This window comes from Pristis pectinata, chromosome 3, assembly GCF_009764475.1.
Source record: "Pristis pectinata isolate sPriPec2 chromosome 3, sPriPec2.1.pri, whole genome shotgun sequence".
Lineage (NCBI taxonomy): Eukaryota > Metazoa > Chordata > Chondrichthyes > Rhinopristiformes > Pristidae > Pristis > Pristis pectinata.
This window is the reverse complement of record NC_067407.1, coordinates 28116521-28143155: the sequence shown is the minus strand read 5'-3', so window position 1 is coordinate 28143155 and position 26635 is coordinate 28116521. Positions and strand designations below refer to the sequence as shown.

At 38.6% G+C, this 26635-nt stretch overlaps 2 protein-coding genes across 4 annotated transcripts in view; one reads left to right on the top strand and one right to left on the bottom strand.

Moving 5' to 3' along the window:
- Positions 1–1850: 1850 nt before the first annotated feature.
- On the bottom strand, positions 1851–22834 carry akr1a1b (aldo-keto reductase family 1, member A1b (aldehyde reductase)). 3 transcript variants are annotated; one of them, XM_052010808.1, is made up of 10 exons: positions 22671–22707; positions 20220–20285; positions 18959–19051; positions 12493–12612; positions 10756–10907; positions 10254–10449; positions 9607–9806; positions 6532–6604; positions 2232–2318; positions 1851–2093 (listed from the first exon to the last, which is right to left on the bottom strand). In XM_052010808.1, the coding sequence occupies exons 3-10, from the start codon at positions 19043–19045 to the stop codon at positions 2028–2030; spliced, it is 981 nt and encodes a 326-aa protein (XP_051866768.1). In that variant the 5' UTR covers positions 19046–19051; positions 20220–20285; positions 22671–22707; the 3' UTR covers positions 1851–2027. The 3 variants fall into 3 exon arrangements, with proteins under 3 accessions (XP_051866768.1, XP_051866769.1, XP_051866770.1); XM_052010809.1 differs by lacking the exon at positions 20220–20285 and having other exon boundaries at positions 22671–22834; XM_052010810.1 differs by lacking the exons at positions 18959–19051; positions 20220–20285 and having other exon boundaries at positions 22671–22761.
- The window catches only part of LOC127567776 (peroxiredoxin-1-like), a 45600-nt gene continuing 41755 nt past the window's right edge, over positions 22791–26635 (top strand). The window contains exon 1 of the mRNA XM_052010811.1: positions 22791–23020. The gene's annotated coding sequence lies outside the window, so the exon portion shown is untranslated. The remainder of the gene's footprint in view (positions 23021–26635) is intronic.

Genomic DNA, 26635 nt, shown 5'->3' with positions numbered 1-26635 from the left:
AAAACATGAGATTTGAACCATTTTCATACCACAAAATGAAAATTTCTATTTTACTTTATTTAGTAAAGAGCTTTACTTTAGTAAAGTAAAAACACGTGAGTAAAGAGCTTAAAAACCTAAAACAATGTCAGTTGGTACCAGTTTTGCTCTAATCCAAGTGGTTTTTGCATTCAAGTCCCACTCTATAATGATAGGAGTGCAAAAAGGCTAACACTAGTGCTGTACTGAAAGAATGTTAGAGGTGCCATCTTTCAGTTGAAAAAAAAATCAGACTACAGCCCCATCAACTTTGTCAGGTGGACATAAAAGATCCCCTTATTTTGAAAGAAAGTTATTCCTCTTGGCCAGTATTTAACCAAATATTCTTTGTTGAATAATGGATATGTTTGTGAAAATTGGTGTGCAAATTTACCTGCTGGATATCCTGAATTATGATTCCACTTCAAAAAGCACTTTGTTGGCTACAAGGTGCTTTCAGTGTGCCTAAAACTGCAGCCTTCTCTAATAAAACCAGATTCATAATAGTCTGAACTTAAGTAGACATTAAATGTGCAGTATTTGACTCTCTATTTCTGATGGTCAGATGTCTTATTGATTGTGTTTATCATTAAATACAAGATACAGCTTAAAAATAAATATTTAAAGCAGAAAACAAAATATAAATAAAAAAGGATACCAGCACATGACAGTAATTCATTTGCAATTTGAATGTAAAGTACTAGGGTTGTGTGTCCTATTTATACTGACATTGGATTGAAGTAATATCCACAAAATAATTTTTTCCACAGATTCAGAAATCTGCACATTTGGATATGAATATTCAACAAATTTGTATTTGACTTTTTTTTAAATCAACCATCCATCCATTCTGTGTATGCTGATATTTTCCATTAATCATAGTTTTAAGAGTCCCCCATTCATCACCATCTTAGCACTACTTTCCCTCACCATCCCCATACCCCATGATTCCCCTAATATTTTGGTTGATTAGTGAAATATTAAATTCTCAAATGAAGGCAAGCTCAAATCACAAAAAGAAATTTTTGATGGAAGCATGTTTACAGTTTCAAATCCATATCCATCTTAGTTTCAATTTATAAACACCTGGAATTGAGGAATGAAAACCAATCAGCTTACTGAATCATTTAAGCATATTCCAGAACCCAATTCAACCAAACTGAATCGACTTTCTCCCAAATCAGAGTTGAGTTAACTGCTTATGAGAAGGCCATTTTATTTCAAGGAATGGAAGATGATAACACGTGCAGATAAAATTTTGCATGTTGAGTATGTCCACAAATATCCACCAAGCACCTGGGTAATTCAATATTCTATTACTGACAAAAAGGCACTTCCTTAAATCTATAAAAGAGACATATTTTGTAGATGTGTAATGTTAGGTTATTACTCACTATGCCAAAATTTTCATTCCTAAAAATAACAGCTAGAAAAATGAGTACTCCTATGATTTTCTGGGTGAATAACCTAGCCAGGCAGAGCAGATGACTTTTCTAAATATGAGAGAATGAGGAAGGGAACACCTGAAATGAGGTTGGTTCTTGAACCTACTTGCACAATCCTAACCCTATCTCAGCAATGGAACACTATGGACCACCTTTTGTACTATCATGGACTTGTCTTTGATTGAGTCTTTTGTTTTTGCACTAAGGTCTTGCTTTTGCAATCATTTTTTCCACAAAATGGTATAATTTTATGTACAATTTATATTCTGTATTGTCTGCACTTATGTGCCTGTGATGCTGCTGCAAGCATGGTTTTCATTGTACTGTACCTCACCATACTTGTGCACATGACAATAAACTCCACTTGACATAACTTTGCTTGCAAGACATAATTTTATTCACTTTCAAACATCTAAATTTTCTAATGAACTATTTGCAAACAAGGATTATTTAAAAAGCGATTAAGTATTCTTTCTACATGATGTAACACATTGAATTTCATCAGCAAAATTGGTTTACCAAACAATACAAACATTAAGGCAGCAATGGCTCATCCCACTGTCACTAATATGGATCATTGAAAGGGTAATGTGGATGCAGTGCGTCTCTGAATACAAATTTATTGTCAACCTGTTAACAACAGAAAAAAAAGTGTAAGAGTTCAGCAAATTATGCACACAAATTTTACTTAAGAATGAGTTGAAGTATTTGGAATTGTCAGAAAGTGTTTTTAGGATTGAAAGTGGAGTGAAGGCCATGAACACTTACCTTTACCCTTGGAACAATATAACGGCAGTTTCTATTGAGACTTCCAATTTTTTTCATCTCATCTTCAGTCAGTATGAAATCAAACACCTGGGTGGGGTGGGGGGAAAGAATGTCAAGATTACCTGAAGATTTCTCAGTTAATTGTGGATAAAGTGATTCCTAAAGAAAGAAACTTTTCATGAAATAGCAACTCCACTTTAAAAAAAAATTGCAATTAGAGCTGGGAGAGAAAGAACATGGAGAGGAAGAACTAGTATGCTACATATAATCCAAGTGGAATCTTGGTCATTCAACGCCATTTCCACAATATAGAGTTTAGGCAGATCTGATAGCTTAAACACCAGGGGTATAATTTCTGCCTGAATTGTCAAATGTACTGAAAGGAAATATACTAAAAGGTAGAAATTTGCATTCCATTGTGAGGATAGTCATGTATGCACAGTGAACTCAGCTTCTGAATTTCAGCTCTATTGATTTCAATGAAGAATTGCAAATATCATTCCATTATCGAAGGGAGAGAAAGCAAAACCATGCAAATACAGACTCAATCAGGTGTGAAGAAGCTTCGGAAATCTCAGACAATGAATGACTAACTTCTTGAACAAGCTGATCAGAGAAAGCCATTACTGGTTTGTCAGGGAAAAGTTGTAAATAATTTAGGTACATTTTGAGCAGTCACTGGTTAGATAAATTAACTAGTGTCTCTTGATGTTTACTATCTGGACTCAGAAAGCATTTGATAAGACATAGTTCAGCTGTAAAAACAAAAGCATAATGGAGGAAATCTTGTGGCATGGATTAGAAGTTTGTTAAGTAGAAAAAAAATTCTAATCGGTAGGATATGACAACAAGTGGCTCTTGGAGATAGAGAATACATGCCTAGCCTACTAAAGGAGTTTAGGAAAATGATAGATCTCTTTGAACTTTACAAAATTCCTATAGGGCTTGATAGGCTGGATGCAGGGAAGGCAGTTCTCCTGGCTGATGAGTCTAGAACCAGGGGTCACCATTTCAGAATGAGGGGTAGGCTGTTTAGGATTGAATTAAGAAATTTCTTCACTCAGAGGGTGGTGAATCTTTGTAATTCTCTATCCTGAACTGCTATGGAGGCTGTTGTTGAATTCATTCAAAACAGTGATCAATAGATTTCTAGATATTGAGGGAATCATAGATTTTTTGGAAGACATGTAACAAAGTCCTAAAAATAGATTAATTGGCAAAATTGGTCTTTGTGATCAGTAGCAACAACAGTTTAAAAAATGGCTTAACAACAGAAGTCAGTCATCATAACAGACAGGGGATGGGGAGGGGTGGAGAAATGATGGACAATCTTGTTTCCCGGTTAATGCCAAGACCACTGCTTTTATTGATATAGGTTTGCAGGGCATGATTTCAAAATCTGCAGATCATATTATCATGGAAATGTACAGCGCAGAAACAGTTCCTTACTGCCCACCTCATCCTTACTGAGCACGATGCGCATCTATGCTAATCCCATTTGCCCAAGTTAGACTTGTATCGCTCTACTCTTTTCTTATCCAGGTACTTGTCCAAATACCTTTTAAACACAGCAGTATCTGCCTCCACTACCTCCTCTGGCAGCTTGTTCCAAACATCCACCAGCCTGTGGGGAAAAAAAATTTGCCCCTTAATTTCCTTAAAATTTGTCCTCTTTCACCTCAAGCCTGTGCTCTCTAGATTCCCCTGCCCTGGAAAGATTCTGATTATCTATGCCCCTCAATTTTGTAAACCTCTAGGTCACCCCTCAGCCTCCTACATTCCAATAAGAATAAACCCTGCCTATCCAATCTGTCTTTATAATTGCAGCCTTCCCTTTCAGAAAACATCCTGGTGAATCTTTTCTGTAATCACATCCTTCCTGTGGTGCGGCAACTAAAACTGCACACAATACTCGTGCAGTCTAACCAATGCTTTGTGTAACTATAACATGATGCCCCACCTCAAACTCAATTCCTTGGCAAATGAAGTCAAGCATACCAAATGACTTTTTCACTACCCTATCCAGCTGCATTACTTTCAGATTACAAAATTTGCCCTAATAAAAGTGTGAGAAGCACTATAATAGATGATTTGGGATAATAGAATGAGCAGATAAGTGACAGATGAAATACAGTGAAGCCCGAGTGATATATTTTGGCAGAAGCATCAATTGAGACAATGTGGACTAAGTAACTGACATGTGGAAGAACAGAGAGGGACCCAAATATTTTTATGCATACGTCTTTGATAATGGCACGATATGTTAAGAGCATGGTTGAAGAAAAAAGATTACATAATCTTGTACTCCCTGTGGCTATTTAGAACCTTTACAAAATATGTCAGCCCATAACTTAAACATTGCATCCAGTTTTGGTCACCACCTTTAAGGTTGGAAAAATTATTTACTATAATAAATTCCAGGAATGAGCAATTTCATCTACATGATTAGTTTGGAGAAGTGAAGACATTCTCCTTGAAGCAAAGAAAAAGGAAATTTGATAAAGGGAAATCACTCATTAAATGGATGCTTCAGGACCAGGAGGCACAGACTGACAGTGATTCAAAAAAAAGGGATGCAAGGAATTTTCCTTAAAATAGAGGAACAGCAAGGGATTATGATAGGGATTTTGCCATTGTATGGCTGCTGGAAATAGTTGAAAAAAGCTTTAAGGTAACCGTACAATCACTCCAAGGAATGTAATTTGCAGGGGTTAGCAATCTAACTGGATTGATCTAGGAGGTGACTGCATGGACACAATGGGCTGAATGACCATTGCCTTTAATGGTTCTAATTTCGACTCCACAAATAGTAAATTTTAGGCAAGACTGTTCAATACTACTGTTTAATAGAAGGGAAACATGTTTAAAGTTGTAATGCAAAATAATCAGCATAAACACCTTTCCAAAACAAAGCAGGTTCAGAAGAAAACACATTGCTAAATGAATTAACAGAAACATATGGACTGTATAAATCATGTGTTACGGACTCAGTGAAAGTCCCTTTAAGATAGAGAGAGTGTGTGTATTTGTGTGTGTGGCGTGCTTACGTCAATAGAAGATAAAGGACGTAATGACGTTGTTGAGAGAGAGAGAGCGAGAGAGAGCGAGAGAGAGCGAGAGAAAGAAAAAAAAGGGAGAGAGAGACCAGCCTGCTTGTTTTCTCTATCGATGGATGAGAAACAATAACTGTGTCTGCCACTGAAATCCATGTATGGAAGTTGGAAGTAATCCGGTGGAGTTCACTTTATTGCTGACCTGTAGAAGGAAACAGGTATTTGTGTGGGCGACCACGATTCGGATGCTTTTCGGGGTGAGGAAGTCACTACCGAGTAAACACTGAAGTGTCACTGGGGTTCCATCGTGGAACATTTGGATTTCGTATTTACTCTCTCTATGTTTCTCTACGTCTACGTCTTATCTTCAGACAACGGTGGTTGTTGAAGAAGCCCTTGCTCATGTTTCACCTTATGGCTTGCGGAACTGAACTTTAAGAACCATTCCGGAACTTGGAGTTTGGGACTTTGTCACACACACACGCGAAGAGTTTAGTTTTGGGGTTAACGTTCAAGGTTTAACATTTTTGAATTCTAACATACTAACATTTTTACTTTTATTTTACGTATTATCATAAGTAGTGATTAATAAAATAGTTTTTAACACTGAATCATGCTCAGTGTGTTTCTTTTGTTGCTGGTTCGTGACACATGGGAGATTGAAGAACTTCAGGAGGACTCCAAAAAGAAAAAAAATTATTAGAACAGTAGACACACACCTGGAGCAAGCTATTGCCATTGAAGTATAATTATTTAATGTGCGCCCTGGCTCAAGTTTTAACCACCTGCCAGATGGAGTTGGTTAGTGGGGAAAAAAGTATTGAATTACATAGTCAAAATGGTGAAATAAAGGCAGAAATCATTCTGCATCCCAGAGAGCTGTGCTCAAACAAACAGGTGAAAGGTAGAGAAAAGCCACACTACTAATATAAGTGTTAGTGGTTTATGAGCAAAAGCTGGATACACTTCAATCAACAACACTGGGGGAAAAAAAGACAGAAGAATCATTCAGGAAACAATTGGTTGATACAAACAATAAAGATTTTAAATTTCCCACTTCATGAATCAATTAACAAGAGCTGAATAAATTGTCTCACTGATAATCAATTTTTCACATGATAGTGGGGATTACTATATAAACACAGAAGGCCTGCTACCACCATTGAATTTTCAATCCTAATGTTAGTTTACTAGTTATGGAACAATAAGTGATACTCAGTATTAACACTGGCAAAATATCAAGTTACCTGCAGGTTTTGTGTAATTCGTTCTGCATTGACACTCTTGGGAATGGCTACGACCCCACGCTGTACCTGCCACCTGCAGAGAGAAATATCCTAATAGATACATGGAAATAACTGGAGTGAAAACAAATACTTATTCATCAACTAAAATTCATTAGTCAACTACAAAGCAAGGTAGCAGATCAAAGTTTGAAAAAGATTGCAAAGATTTTATGGAAACTTTGAAAAAAAGTTTCAAATTCAAAAGGTAATCCCTTACAGATAGTAAGATACCAGATATCAAAAAGATCAACGATCTGGTGCCAAGAATTTATGACAATGCCTATTCATCCCCAATGGTGGATTCCAATATGCAAAGATGTTGCTGAATCTGAAATGATATAACTGAGATTCTTGATAAACTAAAAATTGAGAGACATACTAGAAGGCTGGATGTACTTAAGTGGATAAATTACCTGGTCCATACGATATGCATAACTCTCTTTTGAGGAGGCAAGGAAGGAAATTGCAGAGGCCCTGGTCATAATCTTCCTAATATCAAAAGATTCAGAGGTGGTGCCTGAGGATTGGAAACTTGCAAATCTTACAGTAATGACAGACCAGTTAGTGACACACCAGGTGGTGGGGCAAGGTCTAGAAGCATAAATCAGGGCAAAATTATCAAGTCACTTGGAGGATATGGATTTGATAAATGTGTCTAATTAATTTTATCAAGGTTTTTTTGATGAGGTGAGGGAAGCAGACGAAGGAAATGCTGAATGGGCAAAGAAACAGGCATCAACAAGACTAAATGCCAGGAAATAAATGGGGCTCTAACAGCATATACAGAAAAATTAACAGGAAACAATGGTGAAAGGTTGTTTTTCAACTAAAGTTACCAAGGGATTAGTACCGGGACTACTGCAGTTTTTAATATATTAGTGAGTACAACTGGGACATGCAGGGCACAACTTCCAAATTTTGTGTCATCTGCAAACATGGAGGCTAAGTGAACTGGGGAGGATAACCATAGTCCGAGGAGGTACTAATGGAAAATTAAAATAGAATGCTGAGAAATGCAAAGTGATACATTTTAGTTGGAGAACAAGGCTATATAAATTAGAGGACACGTTTCTAAAAGGAGTGCAAGAACAGAGAAATCTAGCAGTATTTCTGCATATTGGTAGGTTAAGTTGAAGAACTGGTAAAATAAAAAGCAGATGGGATCTTAGGCTTTATAATTGGAGGCAAAGGATACAAGAGTAAGAAGTCATTCTGAAGCTTTATAACACACTGGTTTGGCCACAACTGGCATAATTCTAGGCACCACGAAGGATGTGAAGACTTGGGACGGTGCAGATGAAATTTATCATTATATTATGATTCCAAGTTTGAGGGACTCTAAGCTGTATGCATAGAGGAGGTGGAGAATATTTAGTACAATTATTTAATATTCTGAAGGATATATAGAGAGAAACTATTCCCATTAGCAGAGGGGTCAAGAACAATTGAACATATCACCAAAAAATAAAAAGCGATTAGACAACGTATTTTAAATGAGTGTTTAGGGTCTGGAAAGCACTGTCAGGGTAAAGTTGAGGCTGATACAATTGTAGCATTCAGAAGGGAAGTGGATACGTATCTGTCAGAGCACTGGGAAGATAGCAGGTCCAACCGGATTGATCTCGTATAGTAGCAGTATGAACACAACAGGCCCAAAGGCCTCTTTATATGCTGTAACCATTCTTTGATTCTCTGATAAGGTGGAAACTTTAACTGTTTCCAGCCAATCTGCTTTGGCAACTCCAAGGACCATGTACATGACAAACAATAAAACTACCCAAAGGACAATGACTCTGCTTCATCAGTCTCCTCAAAAGGAACAGAATGAGCTACTGACATTGCTATCAAAAGATAATTTCAATGGTACCTCACTTTGCACTTGGGATGTGTTTTCCAGGAATCAGAGCAAAAAGTGGATATAATAGCACAATGCTATTCACAGGAATACAGAAATGTTTGAGCACAGAAGGAAGCTATTCTGTACCACTTGTATACAAGCACAATCCAGCATGTCCCACTCCCAACTTCTCCCTTCTATCCTACAAATTATTTCTTTTCTTTTGATCACTTATTTAATCACATTCTGAATGCCAGAATTGAAAGTGCCTCTGCTCCTACCATGGGCAGCCCTTTCCAGAACCTAACCACTCACCAAGCGAGAGTGCTTTAACCCCTCATGTCATTGTTTTTGCCCATTAACTTCAATCGGTACCTCGTGCTTCTTCGTTAGTCTGCCAATGGGAACAGTTTCTTTCTTTCTACTGTGTGGACCCTTCATGATTTCCAATACCTCTATCATATTCCCACGCATATCTCTGTTTCAAGAGCAACCTTAAATTTAGCAGGATATGTTGGCCTTCAAAGCGAGAGACTTTGCGTATATGAGCAAGGATATCATACTATAATTGCACAGGGCCTCAGTAAGACCACATCTGGAGTACCACGCACAGTATTGGTCTCCTTACCCAAAGAAGAATGTGCTTGGCACAGAAGCTATGCAGCGAAAGTTCACCAGACTATTCTAGTGTAGCAGGTGTGACAAGGGAAGAGATATTAGGACGATTAAGCTTATAGTCACCAGAGTAAAATTAGGGCTCATGGAATTGGGGGGCAGGTATTAACATGGATAGAAAACTGGTTGGCGGATAGGAAACAAAGGGTAGGGGTGAATGGATGTTTCTCAGAATGGCAGGCCGTGACTAGTGAGGTGCCACAAGGCTCGGTGCTGGGACCGCAGCTGTTTATGATCTATGTTGATGATTTAGATGAAGGCATTGTGAATAACATTAGCAAGTTTGCTGATGATACAAAGTTGGGTGGCAGTGTGACATGTGTAGAGGAAGTTAGGAGAATTCAAGGTGATTTGGATAGGTTGGGTAAGTGGGCAGATACTTGGCAGATGAAGTTTAATGTGGATAAGTGTGAGGTTATCCACTTTGGGAGCAGGAACAGGAAGGCGGATTATTATCTGAATGGTGTGGAGTTAGGTAAGGGGGAAATACAAAGGGATCTAGGAGTCCTTGTTCATCCTTGTACCTGAGCAGCACTTGAGCAGGTGATTTCCCATGTTTATTGGCTATACTTTTAATATCAGCATCTTCAAGTAGCTCTCGTTCATCTGGGGCTTTCCACATCCGCTGAGAGGAACCAAGAGGACTATAGGCAGTCACTATCAATCCATGTTTCTGGCAATGCTCAATCAGCTCATTCTGGGCTAAGTATGGATGGCATTCCACCTGGGAATGACAGAATGAAATGCCTTAGAAAGAAATGTTATGGGTAATGTAATCAGGACTTATGATACGAGATCAAAAAAGACATTTTGATTTAAATACAAGATAATTTGTCAAAAGCCCTTAGCAAGAAAACGAAGTATATTTACTGGATCTTTTCATTCAAATGCCCACAAGTCACTCAATTAGTTGGTTATTGGAATTATTGGTCATAGGCACCTTGTGTAAAAAAAAAATTAATAGCAACATGTACCTGCACATTTAGTTCAAATAGTTACTTTGTTCTATAGATTTCATAATACATTATTCAAATGTGAGATAGTATTCATTTCATCAGGATGTTATAAAGAGTTTAAAAAAATTAGAGATATCCATATCTTTGCAGAAGTGATACAGATTATATACAACTAATTCACTGGCTAGCACTTCAATTAAAATAAAGTTTCCAACCTGCAGCACTGCAGGTTTGATAGTAGCTGCAGCAATAACTTCATCTATCTGTCGACTGTTGAAGTTTGAGAGTCCAATAGCTTTCACCAATCCCTTTTCTACTAATTTCTCCATAGCTTTCCAAGTTTCCTTATAATGAATATAATCGTATTGTATTGTGCCATCAGGATTCACTGGAAAGGGGTTGTCACCTTTTCTGCAAACATGAAATTCATAATTGAAAACATGACTACACACAATATAGACACTAATGAATAAAAAAAACTTGGATCTTATTAAAATTAAGGTCATACGAAAACTGTTCACAAACTCTCATTGCTGGAGATACAATGAATGCAAAACCAATTTGTTAGATTCCTATACAAGAATTAACAGGTGAGGAGCATGCTACAATTTGTCAAAAAAATAAAATTTTCATACGTACGCAATTTACAAAATTAAAAGCACTTTCCCCCCCAAAATCCTAAGTTATCACCCAAACCCCACAAAAAAAAAACTTAACTGAAAAGCATAAGGCCAGTGGATCAGGTACAAATCCAGATAAGTGAGCTTCAGGTCTTCCAGAGATTTGCGACAGGTAGGTTCCACATCTTCAGGATGATGCTTGGTATTCCACAACTTGGAGGTTACGAAAAGTTCTTCACGTTTTACGATCTGCAAAAGAAAATGTATGTGATATGCAAGTTAAGTCCCTCAGTTAGCTTGGATGTTCAATCAGTTCTATAATGCCAAGTATCTGAATGCTAGGGATCAAAAGGTTCAATCACTTTGAATATTTAGTGTAGCAGTTAATGTAATGCCATCACATCACGAGTGACCTGGGTTCAATTCTGGCCGCGGTCTCTAAGGAGTTTGTACGTTCTCCCCGTGACTGTGTGGGTTTTCCTCCGGGTGGTCCGGTTTCCTCCCACATTCTAAAGACGTACAGGTTAGGAAGTTGTGGGCATGTCATGTTGGCGCCAGAAGCATGGTGACACTTGCGGGCTGCCCCCAGATCATTCTACGCAAAGATGCATTTCACGGTGTGTTTTGATGTATATGTGACTAATAAAGAAACCTTATCTATTATCTAATTTTGTTTTCTAAATCTGATGCACTACCATCCAAAAAAATTTCAAAACACGATTTTCTTCTTGATTTATTAGTGTTGTGTCAATTTGACCAATAAAACAATATGAAACATGAGACAATTTGTTCTAGAATGAGAGCACTCTTTCTATTTCACAATAATACCAAGAAAAAGCTTCCAGCAGATGTTGGAAATATGAAAACATAGTTAACATTTCAGGTTGATGACCTTTCATCAGAATGCAAGTGACGTCATCAAAAGTGATTGATGAACTGAATTCACTTAAAGTCAATTAGAAAAATCATGCTTGTAGTGAATACTTCTGTATAATTCAGTACAATTTACCAATCGCCTGACCTGTAACTCAGGAAATGGAAAGAAATATTCCAAACAACATGTGGGCATTGTCTAAAGAAAAATGGCAATGCAAAAACCACAATATCTGAAAGGTGATATATTGAAACGTAAAGAAGCATGCTGTTGACAACTTAGATCAGGTGGATGTCATTCTTTAGCGTGGAGTTGAAAAAATTCTTTTAATTAAAGAAAAAGTAATTACTATTGTAGGGAAGAGCAAAAGATGAATTGAAGAGTAGAAAACAATAGACAACGATTAGTCAATTACCGAGTGGATCTGTGAATGAGGGTAATCCAATAATACAAACTAATCACAAGTACCAGGTAGAACTGTTAATCAGCAATATGCTGCATGGTTAATAGAAAAGTTTAAACACATCAGGGCAGCAGACAGAAAAATCAGGTTTACATGTTTTGATGAAACAACCAAGTTTAGACTTAAACAAAAGCTGCATATTTTTACTAGTAAAAATCTTCAGAGATTACATTTAAACAGGTTGAATGCAACTGCTATCTTTTTAATATGAACTGAGAAGGATTAATAGGTAATATGCAGAAGTTCTCAAATATTACCTTGCTTTTTGAAGTTGGATCCACTATTTTGCAATGAAATAATAGCCAGTAATACATTAAATGGCAGAGTCCTATCTATAATTTTTTGGTGGGGAGGGGGTGAACAAAATAGTACATGGCTCAAGTTGTATTTATTCTCGAAGCTGGATCCTTGCAACTCATTTTATGAAAGATACTTCCAAACACAAATCTGTGCAATGCGATTCTTACCCATGTATTGTTCAAATTATTAGATCATACCTTGTCAACACCAACTACTTCTTTGAAGACGTCTCCAATTTCAGCTTCATTATTGTACACTGCAGCACAGTCTACATGATGATAACCATTCTTTAAAGCATTCAGGATAGCTGTTTTTACCTTAGCAAAAGAGCAAACATAGTCATTGCCTGCAGTTAAAGCTCCCTTTTAGGATGAATATTAAGGATGACTTGCTATTTCAAAAATTCTTAATCTCAACCACGATAAGGAAACAAGACAACGTTTCTTAACAGAGTGATACTGCATGCTGAGCAAAGACAATAGAGAATCTAATACAGTCATTCACAGCCATTTTCATACCTCTTAATGACCAAATTCAATACAAAATAACAATGGCCTGGAAATACTTCAATCTATTATCTCAGGAATATATGGCAGAACAAAATACAGAAGTTTCAGATTTCTTATCCATTGGTACTGTTCATTGCTTTAGTTGATAGCAGATGAAGATGACCCCGCTGACGCACGTCTCTATAAAGGAGTACTAATGTACAATTCTGGGCAAAAAAACTACCATTCTAGAAAATTCAGAAAACAAGTAATCCCTTGGGGACCAAATATTCAAAGCCAAAGGGAAGATGGACGAGTGGATTGCTGATTTATTTGATGCATACACAATGTATTACAAAAATAAGAGACATTTATGGAAAACAAAATTATTTTCTAATGTACACACAAATACTATTGAGCCACAGTGATGGGTTTTGTCATCCTTTCCTACACAGCACAAACAATTTTCCCCAAGAAGCGTTTCACTACTGTTTTTAGGCTCAGCATTTTGCTTGGACCTGTCCACAATAATTTCACAAGAATGAGGTAGGTATTAATAATAAACGATAGCTGCCTTGTAAGTGGAAGCAGGTCCAGGACTTGTGTGTGCATATTTTTGAATATGAATGAGAAGTGGTCCTACACCTGTCAAATGCTCTTTTGCTGGACTGAAGTGGTGGGAAAAGAAAGAAATGTCTCTTAGATCCTCCACCAAGATAGATCTAATAAAGGATTCAAGACCACATTCATTTCAAGGGAGATTATTGACCCAATGATATCAAAGAGGAAGATAATATTTGAAAAGTCATTTCTGTTATTATTTTAATGTGTATTAACCAATTATATTTAATTAAAATTAAAACTTCAATTTTAGTAGCTTAAAATGTATCTGTATGTCAGAGATATTTAAGAATGATAAAATAATCCCTCAGCTTTCAGGTGCATTTCAGGAATCGGCCTCCTTAGTGTACTCCTGGAAGTCCTGCTATCAATCAGGCCATACCACTATGATGTAGGCTATAAATTTATATTATTTAAACTAATGGGCCCTAGAAGAATATTTATCCTTAAGCATTTTTCAAATAAATCATGTCATCTCAGTTTTCTAATGCAAGATCATCAAGCTGTCTATCAGGATGGAGCCTACAGGATATTAAGAGGCCATACCACTATGAAGTAGGGTTGGACTTTCTGCATCTGCAGCAGGTGAGAATAGGTATGGGGAGACGATGGGTGTTGATTCTTGGAAAGTGCTGGAAGGGAAGAACATGACTAGGTTGTTAAGTTCCTGGAGAAATACTCCCTTCCTCAGAGAAAGTGGATATTATATCTGGTTAGTATAATATCACTGCATCCTTGATCAAAAATTAAAAATCTGACTTGAATTGATAAAGACAAACGTATTCAAGTTCTTTCAATTAGAAGTCAATGAAATAAATGAGTCATCTTCATATTTTGGGCAGTTTCAATTAAAGAATGATTCAAGTGCACCACAAAAAGTTAGCATGGGAAACAAAATCTGTTCCTACAGTAGGAATATTTGTTTGAAATTTGCTTGTTGCTTAAAGTAGGTAGAGACTTTGTATTCTGCTGTGCTTCAGCTAATCCAAGACTATTTAATGCTGACAGTTTAGGCAACCAAAGACAAGTATTTTTCATTGTGATGTCAGTGAGTTCTACTCATATGTATTAATGACTAACAAAATTTGCTTCATTTTTAGTGAAGCTTCCTTGGATTATTGAGTGATTTGGTGGTCCTTCCAATAAACAAGTAGGGAAACCAAAACAGGAAATGCTAGAAATATTCAGCATGCCAGGCATCTGCGAGGAAGAAAAAAATGAAGTTTCAGATTAATGAACTTTCACCTTCCTGATGAAAGGTTGTCAACATGAAACCTTAACTAGTCTCTCCCAGGCTGCCTGATCAAATTATTTCCAGCATTTTTTGTTTTTATTTAAATTTCAGATTTCTAGCATTGAAGTTTTAAAAATTTCCAGGATGATTAGCATTAGCTACTGACGTATAAATTAGCTCTCCAAATGTGACTTCTTTATAAATTTATCTTATTTAAACTAATGGGCCCTAGAAGAATGTTTATCCTTGAGCATTTTTTAAATAAATCACATAGAAACCATAGAAAGCATCCTATCTGGATGCATCATGGCTTGGTACAGCAACTGCTCTGCCCAGGACTGCAAGAAGCTGCAGAGAGTTGTGGACACAGCCCAGCGCATCACGGACACCAGCCTCCCCTCCTTGGACTCTGTCTTTACCTCTCGTTGTCTCGGTGTAGCAGCCAACATAATCAAAGACCCCACCCACCCAGGATATTCTTTCATCTCTCCTCTTCCATCGGGTAGAAGATACAGGTGCCTGAGGGCAGGTACCACCAGACTTAAGGACAGCTTCTACCCCACTGTGATAAGACTATTGAACGGTTTCCTTATACAATGAGATGGACTATGACCTCACGATCTACCTTGTTATGACCTTGTACCTTATTGCACTGGACTTTCTCTGTAGCTGTGACACTTTACTCTGTACTGTTACTGTTTTTTCTTAACCTGTATACATCAATGCATTTTGTACTAACTCAATGTAACTGCACTGTGTAATGAATTGACCTGTATGATTGGTTTGCAAGACAAGCTTTTCACTGTACCTCTGTACAAGTGACAATAATAAACCAATACCATCATCTCAGTTTTCTAATGCAAGATCATCTAACTGTCTGTCAGGATGGAGCTTACAGGACATTAAGAGGCCTATTTTGTTGATTTACCAACATATTATTTCAGCTGCTGTGCAAAGGAAAACAAATTTCTCCACACAGCAAAACTTTCTCTTGCACAGCCAGACCTGTGGTTTTGGTTGCATAATAAAATTCTTAAATCCTTAAGGGTTCTATCGCTCTGAAAAATGGAAAGTTATAATACAAAATGAATGATAAATAAGTTTCCTGTGGGCTGCGGTGGGGGTCAAAGTAGAGAAACTAGAGAACAGATCTGTTTACCAGAGATTAATATCAACACCATGTAGCCAGTGCTAATTTCAGCACTCAAGTATACATTTTCTTTTGTAAAAACAAAATCAATGCAAAACTTAATGTAAATAAATTGCTGGATTAGACAATGAATTGTCACCTTTACAAGCAAGTTTAAATTCAGCTCACATTGACAATTAAGTTAGTCTTGGAGCTAAGTTTGGGCAGTTTCAATTAAGATTAGTAAATTTGGAAGTACACATCTTGGAGTGATTTGTGGAAAATGGAAAATTCTAACTGATGAATCTATGGTGTTTTAACAAGGATGGAGCTGAAGGACTTTGAGGCACAGCTGAATCTGCAAGAGTTCCTGAAGGGAAAATGTTAACAAGGCAGGAGAGGGGAAATATGATATTTTGCATTCAATTATACCAAATTGCTAGGAAGTTTTTTTTTGGAAGGGTCATCTGCACATGTGAAAATTGCAAATACCAAAAAACTGCAAAAACAAGAAATACAGAAACTAGACAGTTACGCATTTTCAAAAATATGTTACTTTGCCATCCAGCTTTCTGGTACTTTGCCAGCCAACTAACTTTCTGGTATTTCCAACATTTTCTGTTATTAGTAAAACAGAGATACATAAGAGTATTCCTAATACATGCTGCTGACTATTTTTGAATAAACTTAGGAGAATAAATAGAGATAATGCCAAAAACAATTGCAAGTTATGCTTCTGGCTTGGGAGGAAACAAACCATAACACTCAGGTACAGTCAGGAAATTTATTACTGTATCAATCTTCCCAATTTATCACTTGGCAAATAAGAATTGCCAGTTTGATACACGAAATGAACGATTATTTTATTGTTAAAAGATTGATAAATGTAAATATTTGCTTTAAGCACATCAGAACATACTGATTTACCATGAAATTAATGTTTATAAGGTAATCCTTCCTGTGACAATAAGATGATGCCTGTATAGGATGAACTGTAAAGACACAAAGATGTATTGTAAAAATAGAATGAGTAGCATAATGTGTTAATTTTCGTACAAATACAGAAAACAGTGAAAACACATACTCGCTGCCTTTTAGTTAAATAGCAGTTAATTGAGTGATTACCTGGTTAATTCCAAGAATACTTTGTCAGAGGTACCCACAGTCTGTTTTAGTGCCAGCTCAGTTACATTGTGGGGGCCCCAAGGGATCATTAGCCAAGTTCTTAAGTAAAAGATTTCAAATACTGAGACTTTCAGACAAGAGCGGTTGAGTAATGAGTTGTGTAAGTTAACTTGAAAGCTGGCTTAGATATTTGCTTAGTTAATTTTTTGTGTGGGATGTCTTTAAAAGATATCTGCGTTTCCAGCCCCCCCCCCCCACCCCAAAGTCAGTCACTACCACTGAAAACTGGAAGTTGTTAATCCCTTGCACCCTTAAGATTTTGAGTTATACATGCATGATAACAATTTGGAAGACCTTGGTTGAGAGAACAGTTGAGGATAAAAAGAGGTAATACTTGATCACCTCTGAAATGGAGATGTGTGAAATTAGGAACGTGTAATCTTGAAGTCAAAATTCAGTTACGGTGTCAAATTCTGAATTAATGGTGCTTGTGAAATGGTAAATTAATCGAGTTACTTCAAGAAATTGCTTTTGCTTCATCCAGTCTAAATAGAAATCAATAGTTCTGTTTATTTTTAATTTGAACAAACATTTAAGCCCAGTTTAATTCAGTTACTGCAAACCCGAGGAGGTTTTATTTCCCAATTAGCTCCTTCCACAGAGGTCTTCTTGCGCAAGAAGAAACGATGAATTTGATTGATTAAGGATGTTAGTTATGCCCTTAAATGTTCTATTTGATTTTGTTCCCTCCTCCCCACCCCACCACCAAAAGATAAATTCTGTGAGTTTTCAAAAAAAAAGTCAAGAGACAATGTGCAGGAATTGATTTATGGTACTATTACATTCACACTCCATCATTTAAAATGTTAACATTTTTGCTGAATGCAGAAAAGTTAACCACTTCCTCTGACGAGTTTTTTGTTATACACACTAGAGAACAGTTTTAATTGGAGGAATAGGAACAAATAAAATTCAAAAAAAAAATGCGGATATTTGAGCTGTGTGAGCTAACAGAAGCAGATTGCCACAGTAGCAGTAAGGGGAAAATGTCTACCACCAATATAAATCAGGAAGATCAGTTTAAAATCATAAATAATGCCTCCTGTGCCCATTCAATTTGGAACAGAATGCCAAGTGGTAATTAAATACAAAAACCAAACTGCTGGAAGAACCCAGGCCTGATGCAGGGTCTCAACCTAAAGCATCGACCATCCTCTTGCCTCCACAGATGCTGCTTGACTGCAGAGTTCCTCCAACAGTTTGTTTTTTTGTTCCAGATTCCAGTATCTGCAGTCTCCCTTGTGTTACAAATAGAAGATCTGTACTTCCTAGCTATATTAAATTGATGGTGAACCTGTGACAAAATATGACAATTAAAGACTGCGGGAGAGGAGAGAATGAGAGATGTATTGAAAATCTAACATTTATTACTAAATTCAACACAAACACATGCATTAGAGAGTAACCGTTGTGTAAACCTTTGTCGTCTCTGTGTCTTACTGCTCATAGGTCAATGTCCATAAGCTTAGAAATCTATTTTGAGGCGAGAGAGAACTAGAAAATTATGCATTAACATAGTCTTCCAAAATGATTTGGATTGAAGTATGGACTCAAGTGATCCATTATGATTCCGACTCCTCAAGGTACAACAATCTGTGAACAAGGTCATACAAAGTGAGGAACCTATTAAAAGGCGAATATTACAACCAGGCATAAAAAGAACACCTCTAAAGAACTCAAAACTTATGGCAGAGTTCTTGAAATGCAGGTTTCTACTTACTACGGACTTGCTGGAAGTACACTTCCGCACACCTCAGCTCAGGGTTAAGATGAGTCTCAGCTGTTGCACATTATAACTGATTAGCCTGCCAACATTTTTCCTTTAAGGCTAACCTGATATATATTTTAGTGCACTCAATAAAGTCAGAAAAGGTGGAGAGAAGGAAAAGAAATATGGGACCGTAATAGGCCAGCTACACAATATTGCATGCCACTATTTTCAAATTCAACTGAGGCTTCTCAAGATAAAGTCAATCAAATTTTGTCAATGTAACTGGACACATTACCTCACCAGGTCCACTCTTCCATGTCCCCAGCCCAATGAGAGGCATCTTCTGTCCCGTATTGAGCAGAACATAATCGGAAGTAGGCATTTTAACCTAAACAAGAAAAAACTCTTCTAAAATCTCCTAGACAAACATGAATGACAATTGTTACTGAAACCATTTAAATTCATAAATCAGTGCTCTCTACTCTTAATAGTAGACACATTAATTCCTAAAGAAAACCACACAAATCAATTTGGGAAGAGAGAATAGAACAGATTTTGAGAGACTCAGCCCACACCTTGCATTCACATCCTCACGCACCCCACCCAGTGGCCACACAATTCAGATGGATTAAAAACTCAGTAATAAAAAAGCTAAAACCACACTCAATGTGCAAATTAATTAAAAACAGTAAGATTAAAAAAACTTTCCATGCAGATTAGCAATCCTATTCAAATGCAATAGATATGCCAGCCATGGCTGCTGAGGGATCAAATACTCTATAAACAAAAGCCAAAAGAATACTGCAGATGCTGGAAATCTGAAACTAAAAGAGAAAATGCTGGAAACACCCAGCACGTCAGGCAGCATCTGCAAAAAGAAACAGAATTAACGTTCCAGGTCAAAGACCCTTCATGAGAACTCCGTTTTCCTTTCCACAAATGCTGCTTGACCTGCTGAGTGTTTCTAGTATTTTCCGTCTTGGGGCCAAAATGTCAATATTGAGTTCAGCGGTTGAGCAGCTGGTCAGATGCAGTGGCAACCAACGTCCAGTGTATCTCATAATTCTTTGCTGCAGAGCACAGAAGTGGAAGTCAAAGGGAAGCTGAGCAGAAATTCCGTGATTACAACCCACATTGGAACACGATCTAGCCCATTAAATTATCTGGCTTCTCCTGATTACTATGCAGCAAAAGTTATTGCAAATTGCATGTGTCAATAAGATCACATCTAAGCAAGAGGCTCTCTGCAGTTGATGTACTAAGGGCTGCTATTTAGGTTTATGAGATAGAAGAAAGGAGCTAACACCTGTGGAACAGACAATAAAATGATTCTTCCATCAAGTTCTTTTTCAAAAAATTTTGGAGAAAAGGTGCACTGGTAGAAAACTGAATAAAGTACTGAAAGCAATGTCTGGGCCATAAGAACCTCCTAGTATTGGTATTTCTTTTGCCACAAACAGTAATAGATTAGCTTAAGGCCTGAACAAACATACAATTCATGCAATTCCTTTAGTAACAAATACTAGCATTGAAAGAAGTACATTCCTACTTGTTACCTTACAGCAGTTTCTGGAGATCTGTTTTTGCCTTAAAAATTGGATTAAAATCCTTCACATGCTGCCCTTTCAAAATTGAAACAAAGTACTTGTGAATGAATGATATCTCCAACTTTCAAATGATCCTTATAGGATAAGCAATATTCAGGAGGGATAGATTTCAAGGATATGTAGATTTCAAATTCTTTTACTACACTCATTTCTTACTAGCTGTTTGTTTTGTTGCATATTACCAAGTCAATTCTTGCACAGCTTCAAATAACTGATAATATCCTTTAGGAAAGAGGACACAATCAATATTTTTGGGAATTCTCACAAACATGCTGTTAATGTCATAAATTATCCAAATCTGTTCCTGGGATTGATATGATGGCATATTGAATAGAAACTAGAAAAAGGGAAACAGAAAATGCATTTCATTTGAATCTACACGTTAGTAAAGAGTATACTGTTGATCAGATTTGGATTATATTAAGGGTAAAAGTGCTCAATATTACAATCAGGTTAGAGCTAGGCAAGGTAAAATGTGGTTGTGATTCATTTTGCCCAAACAGATTTCTGTGCGGCATAATGCAATCACTCAAGTATGATCACTTCAGGACATATCTTGATTTCACTAAAACACTTTAACATGTGATACAACTACAGTTATATATTTTCTTTACCTTCTGCCATTATGAAATATCACTAGATATTACAATATTACTTGATCAAATTAAAGATAATAAATAGAACATACTGGAAGCACTCCGATCAAGCAATATCTGTGGGTTATGATGAACGATCCTTGACTTGAAACATTGACCACTTTTATCCCCATGGACACTGTTTGACCTTTTAAGTACTTCCTGCATTTTCTGATTTTGTTTTAGATTTCCGGTATGTGCAGCTCTAAAACTAATGCTCCTTATTCTTAGGCAGGCTCTCAGGAATGAGGATGACTTGTTTCCACTCTAGTTTTGTACATCTGAGGTGCCTGTGAGGCCAATAAGGGAACCACAGTCTCTTTCACAGATGGGGCAGCCAGTTGGGTGAATTGTCAGGTGGTAGGATTGACACAGGGTGTGTGTCCCCTCAAAACACCGACTCCAAATTCTTAATTCCATTCGGACAGGCACGGTAGTGTAGCAGTTAGTGTAATGCTATTACAGCGGCAGTGACCCCGGTTCAACTTCGGCCGCTGTCTGTAAGGAGTTTGTACATTCCCCCCGTGTCTGCAAGGAGTTTGTACATTCTCCCCCCCCCCCCCCACCGTGTCTGCATGGGTTTCCTCTGGGTGCTCCAGTTTCCTCCCACATTCCAAAGACCTACCGGTTAGGAAGTTGTGGGCATGCTGTTACGGACTCAGTGAAAGTCCCTTTAAGATAGAGAGTGTGTGTGTATGTGTGTGTGGGGCGTGCTTACGTCAATAGAAGATAAAGGACGTAATGACGTGGTTGAAGAAGTTAGAAGAAGGAGAGAGAGAGAGAGAGAAGGGAGAGAGACACCAGCCTGCTTGTTTTCTCTATCGATGGATGAGAAACAATAACTGTGTTTGCCACTGAAATCCATGTATGGAAGTTGGAAGTAATCCGGTGGAGTTCACTTTGTTGCTGACCTGTAGAAGGAAACAGGTATTTGTGTGTGGACGACCACGATTCGGATGCTTTTCGGGGTGAGGAAGTCACTACCGAGTAAACACTGAAGTGTCACTGGGGTTCCATCGTGGAACATTTGGATTTCGTGTGTACTCTCTCTATGTTTTTCTACATCTACATCTTATCTTCAGACAACGGTGGTTGTTGAAGAAGCCCTTGCTCATGTTTCACCTTATGGCTTGCGGAACTGAACTTTAAAAACCATTCTGGAACTGGGACTTTTGGACTTTGTCACACACACACACAACGAGTTTAATTTTGGGGTTAACGTTCGAGGTTTAACATTCTTGAATTCTAACATACTAACATTTTTACTTTTATTTTACATATTATCATAAGTAGTGATTAATAAAATAGTTTTTAACACTGAATCATGCTCAGTGTGTTTCTTTTGTTGCTGGTTTGTGACAATGCTCTGTTGGCGATGGAAGCGTAGCGACACTTGCCAGCTGCCCCCAGAACACTCTACGCAGAAGATGCATTTCACTGTGTGTTTCCATATACATGTGACTAATAAAGAAATCTTATCTTAAAAGCTCTTCACCACGGTCAAGTCATATGCCAGGGATTCTCACGAATCAATTGGGATGTGGTATTCGTTTCCAAGGAAAGCTTTAAGCACATCTTTATGTCCGCCTGCCAATCTCTTCCCGTGGCACAAGTCGGAAGAGAGGGTGTAATAACGATGCACCCCCCACACCGAGTGTACTGAACAGAAAGGCTAATTATTAAACCGAACACAGGAAGGCATAAAATTTTAAATTACAAAAACGTACAAAGTTACTTATGTGAGAGGCACACAAGAACGCCTTACCGACGCTGACGAAGCTGCTGCAGGATTGCAGTCGCTCAACCTTCCGGCCGCCGCACAGACACTTCTGGCTGCAGCGACGGCGACGTCCTCGCCCCACGTAGCCTCCTCACGCGACCAATCACCTGTCCCCGGCGGCTTTACGTCATTGGTCCGTTGAGAATTTAACAAACATTTGCCTTTATTTATACTTCTTTAAATTTTGTTTTAAAGGAAATAAATCTTTCATTAGACAGCCCTCGGTCACCGTCTCCAACAGTCGGGTTCGACTTGCTGATAGGCTTCGCGCGGGAGAGCGACAGGGCATATGATTTGCACGCGGGAGGGAAGACGGACTTGGCGCTCGGACCGGGGTGCGTGGCTGGGCCTTAAAGCTTGGCTCCGGCGGGCAAAGGGGCAACGGTTGGGGCTGTGGCGGGGCGTCGACGAGCGGAGGGGCAAGGGCGGTTGCGGGGCATCGGCGCGGCGAAAGGCTGGGGCGGTGGCGGGGCATCCGCGCGCTGATGTTGAGGGGCGGTGGCGGGACATCGTCGCGTTGAGGGGCGGTGGCGGGGCATCGTCGCGCGGAGGGGAGGTTGCGGGGCGGTGGCGCGCGGAGGTTGAGGGGCGGTTGCGGGGCATCGGCGCGCGGAGGTTGAGGGGCGGTTGCGGGGCATCGGCGCGCGGAGGTTGAGGGGCGGTTGCGGGGCATCGGCGCGCCGATGTTGAGGGGCGGTGGTGGGGCAGCGGCGCGCGGAGGTTGAGGGCGGTGGCGCGCGCCTTGCACGTGTCTAACGGTTTCCAGTGAAGGCGCCAAAGAGGTTGGAGAAAACGGCAAGTAATGTTTGGTTTCTCTGGTTAACGTGTAGAGAAAGGCTTTTCTTTAAAATAGCAGTGAAGGGGTCACGGTTTAAAAAAAAGATTAGCAAGTTCTTGGACGTGTGGTGACGGATATTTTGAGGAAAAAATGTCCATATTTTTAGCATCTTGTCGCCAGCTGATTGTTTCTAACTGGCAGAAAATGTTAATCCCCTGTGGGGCTAGAGGAGCCCTCTGAGCATTCCTCATCATCTCACGAAGATAGCGATGTAAGAGTGTTTGTTGTTGGAGAGCAAAGAATAATGCCTCTCCAACCTCAAACATTCGCCCTTCAGAATTGCCCCCACCCCTCCTCCGATTTATCCCCAGAAGAAAAGACTCTGCCGTTTCCTCTCCTGCCGGCAAGCCGTCTTTTGTTGCTGATGGTCAGAATGGACCAGGGCCCTAACCATCTATTTCTGCCTCTTCCAGGTCACACGGGCAGGACATGAGGTAAAGTCTGTGACTTAAAATACCTTGGACGTTAAATCTGGACTTCTGAGTGCTTGCCCTATCCTTGACCCCAATAAAGTCATTGGACATTAATGTTGACCTCGGGATATTATAATTCTTCCCCGAGGGAGAGATCAGAAATGTTTTATTGACTATTTTGGGCATTACTGTATTAAATAAGGACTGGCAACGTGAACCAGAGGCTTGGGAAATCTATTGATGGAAACCGGGGTATATTTCCATTTGACTGGCTGCCTAATAGGTTGGCTTGAAAAATCAACTGAATGCTGCACATAGTTGCAAGTTCTGATGCCTTTTATTTTGAGGGGTGCATCTCTTGAAGCATGGATAAATTTTGATTGACCAGCTGTAGAAGGAATCCGTTGCATAAGAGGTGAATAGAAGGGTAAATCCATGTGCATCTCTGATTGTGTTCCTGCAAATACAGTTAGAGGAAGTCCGAGATTAGAGACTCTACATCTGGAGTACAGGAGCCTCCCAGGGCCACTGATAGCCAGAACTGGACAGTGGTAACTGACATGGTGCTATTGCCTCAGGACTGTCATTTTTTTATTGACCTTATGGATAGCATGGGTGATTACGTATTCCCATTTCTTGAGCACATCACAGTACTCCTTTTATCATCCTTTCTTACTAAAGAGCAATTCCTTCCTCTCCATCATTTCTGTCAGTGTACAGTCACAGGGACAAATTACAATGCTGTCCTTTTCCATTCCATGTGCATGCATTTCTTATTTTTGTAACTTGAACAGCATTATTGTGGCCTGCCACTTGGCATATATCAAATATTCCCTTTACTCCTTCCTCACTTCACTTTTCATGTTATACACTCAGTGCATTCCTCCTCTTTCCATTTTGCTTCTGAGTTCTTATCACAAATATTGTATGCACCAACCCAATGCATCACCATTTGCATTTTCAGCATTCACTCACTAATGTGTCCTTTTGCAGGACAAAATAGGATAATGGCTCAGAATCTGTAAATAGGTCGGTGATATAAGTGGTTAAATTATCAGAATTGTAATTCAGAGACTAGGACTAGCAACCTGTAGACACGAGTTCAACTCTTACATTGGTTGCTGTGGAATATAAACACAGCCTTATTTTAAAACAAACTAGTCTTGGTTATGATAGCCATTCCTACCAGTAAACCAGATTGTCTTAAGATCCCATCTGTCTTATAATTGCCCATCAGGTAACGAAATGTGCTACCCATACCTGTGCTGACCTTTGTGTGACTCCAGATCACATACAGCAATGTAGTTGAAGCACAGTTGCATCAAAGCTGCTATATTAAGATAGAATAAGAATGAAACTGGACAGTCTATTCTAAATTGATCTAGGTACTGAATTAAGACATCCAAAGTTACTCCCAGCCTGCTTGACCTTAAAGTTGTCCTCTTAAATATTTGGGGATTAGTGTCTGAGTTGGAAGACTTGTCCCACAAATTAGTCAAACAATAGCCAGACACAGTGGCTCTCACAGAATCTTGCCTCGCAGCTGAAGACTCCTCCACAATTGTAAACTGCCTCTCTACAGTTTAGATTTACCAGAGGTAATGGTACAAAGCTATGTATATGAGAGCGACTGGCCCTGAGAGTTGACTCCAGAATTGAAGAAGTCTAATGATATCAAGTCAAAATAGGCAAGAAAATCTCCTGATTATCATCATTTGTCATCCCTCCATAGATGCATCAGTATTTCTCCACGTTAAATGAAGACTGCATACAAATATGTTGGGAATCAGGCATTCCTAAAAATGAGATGCCAATCTGGCGAAACGGTAGTGTGGAACTTTGTGCATATTAAACTGGGTAAAATAGACAGAGCTAACATTCCCACAATCATGGAATGAATTGAAGCTCTCCAGTCCTGCTAGATGTAACAATGAACTGTAGTAAATAACGAAACGTATATAGGAAGGAGGAGGCTCCAAGAATGTCCTCATTTTCAACAGTGATGAGACCCAAATGTGAGTGCTGAAGGCAAGGGTTTGCTTCTACAGTTACAATAGTTAACAGTCATAAATAATGAGTAGTTGACCCATGTCTGTTTTCACCTGAGCTTCTTACCATCACAAGTCAGTTTTCAGTCAGTTTGATTCTTTGCATGTGATGTCAAGAAACACTTGTGAGAGCACTGGATACAGCAAAGGCTAAAGGGCTTATTTCTGTGCTGTATGACTTGGTGGGCTGAAGGGCTTGTTTCTGTGCTCTGACGGGAAGAAATAGTAATGAGAATAGGCTATTTGTCCCTAGAACCTGAACAGCTATTCAAGAAGATTGATTTGATCTTTATTTCAGCTCTACTTTCTAGCCTGTTCACTACAACCCATCACTTTCCTACAGAGCAATAAAATCTCAGCCTTGAATTTATTCAATGGTTTAGCTTCTACAGTCCCATTGGGAAAGTAATTCCAAAGATCAATAACTGATAAAAGAAATTCTTCATCCCCATTTTAAATTCTGAAACAATCTCCCTGAGTTTTAGATTTCCCCGTTAACCTTAACACACCTCTCAGAATCTTATGTTTGAATAAAATCACCTTTCATTCTTCTTGATTTCAGTCAGTATATTCCAACTGACTTGCTCAGTTTTTCCTCATGGCCACCTTTCATCTCAGAAATCTAGTAAGTCTTCTTGAAAGAAACTCAAC

Excerpts from the sequence above, each read along its gene's own strand:
- akr1a1b (XM_052010809.1), bottom strand. The coding sequence starts at position 19,045 with ATGCCTACTTCCGATTATGTTCTGCTCAATACGGGACAGAAGATGCCT. Across the intron at positions 10,450-10,755 it reads CACTGGCCTTATGCTTTTCA|AAAAGGTGACAACCCCTTTC; the intron begins GTTAAGTTTTTT and ends TCATGTTTGCAG. Across the intron at positions 9,807-10,253 it reads TCAAACCTGCAGTGCTGCAG|GTGGAATGCCATCCATACTT; the intron begins GTTGGAAACTTT and ends TGTCATTCCCAG.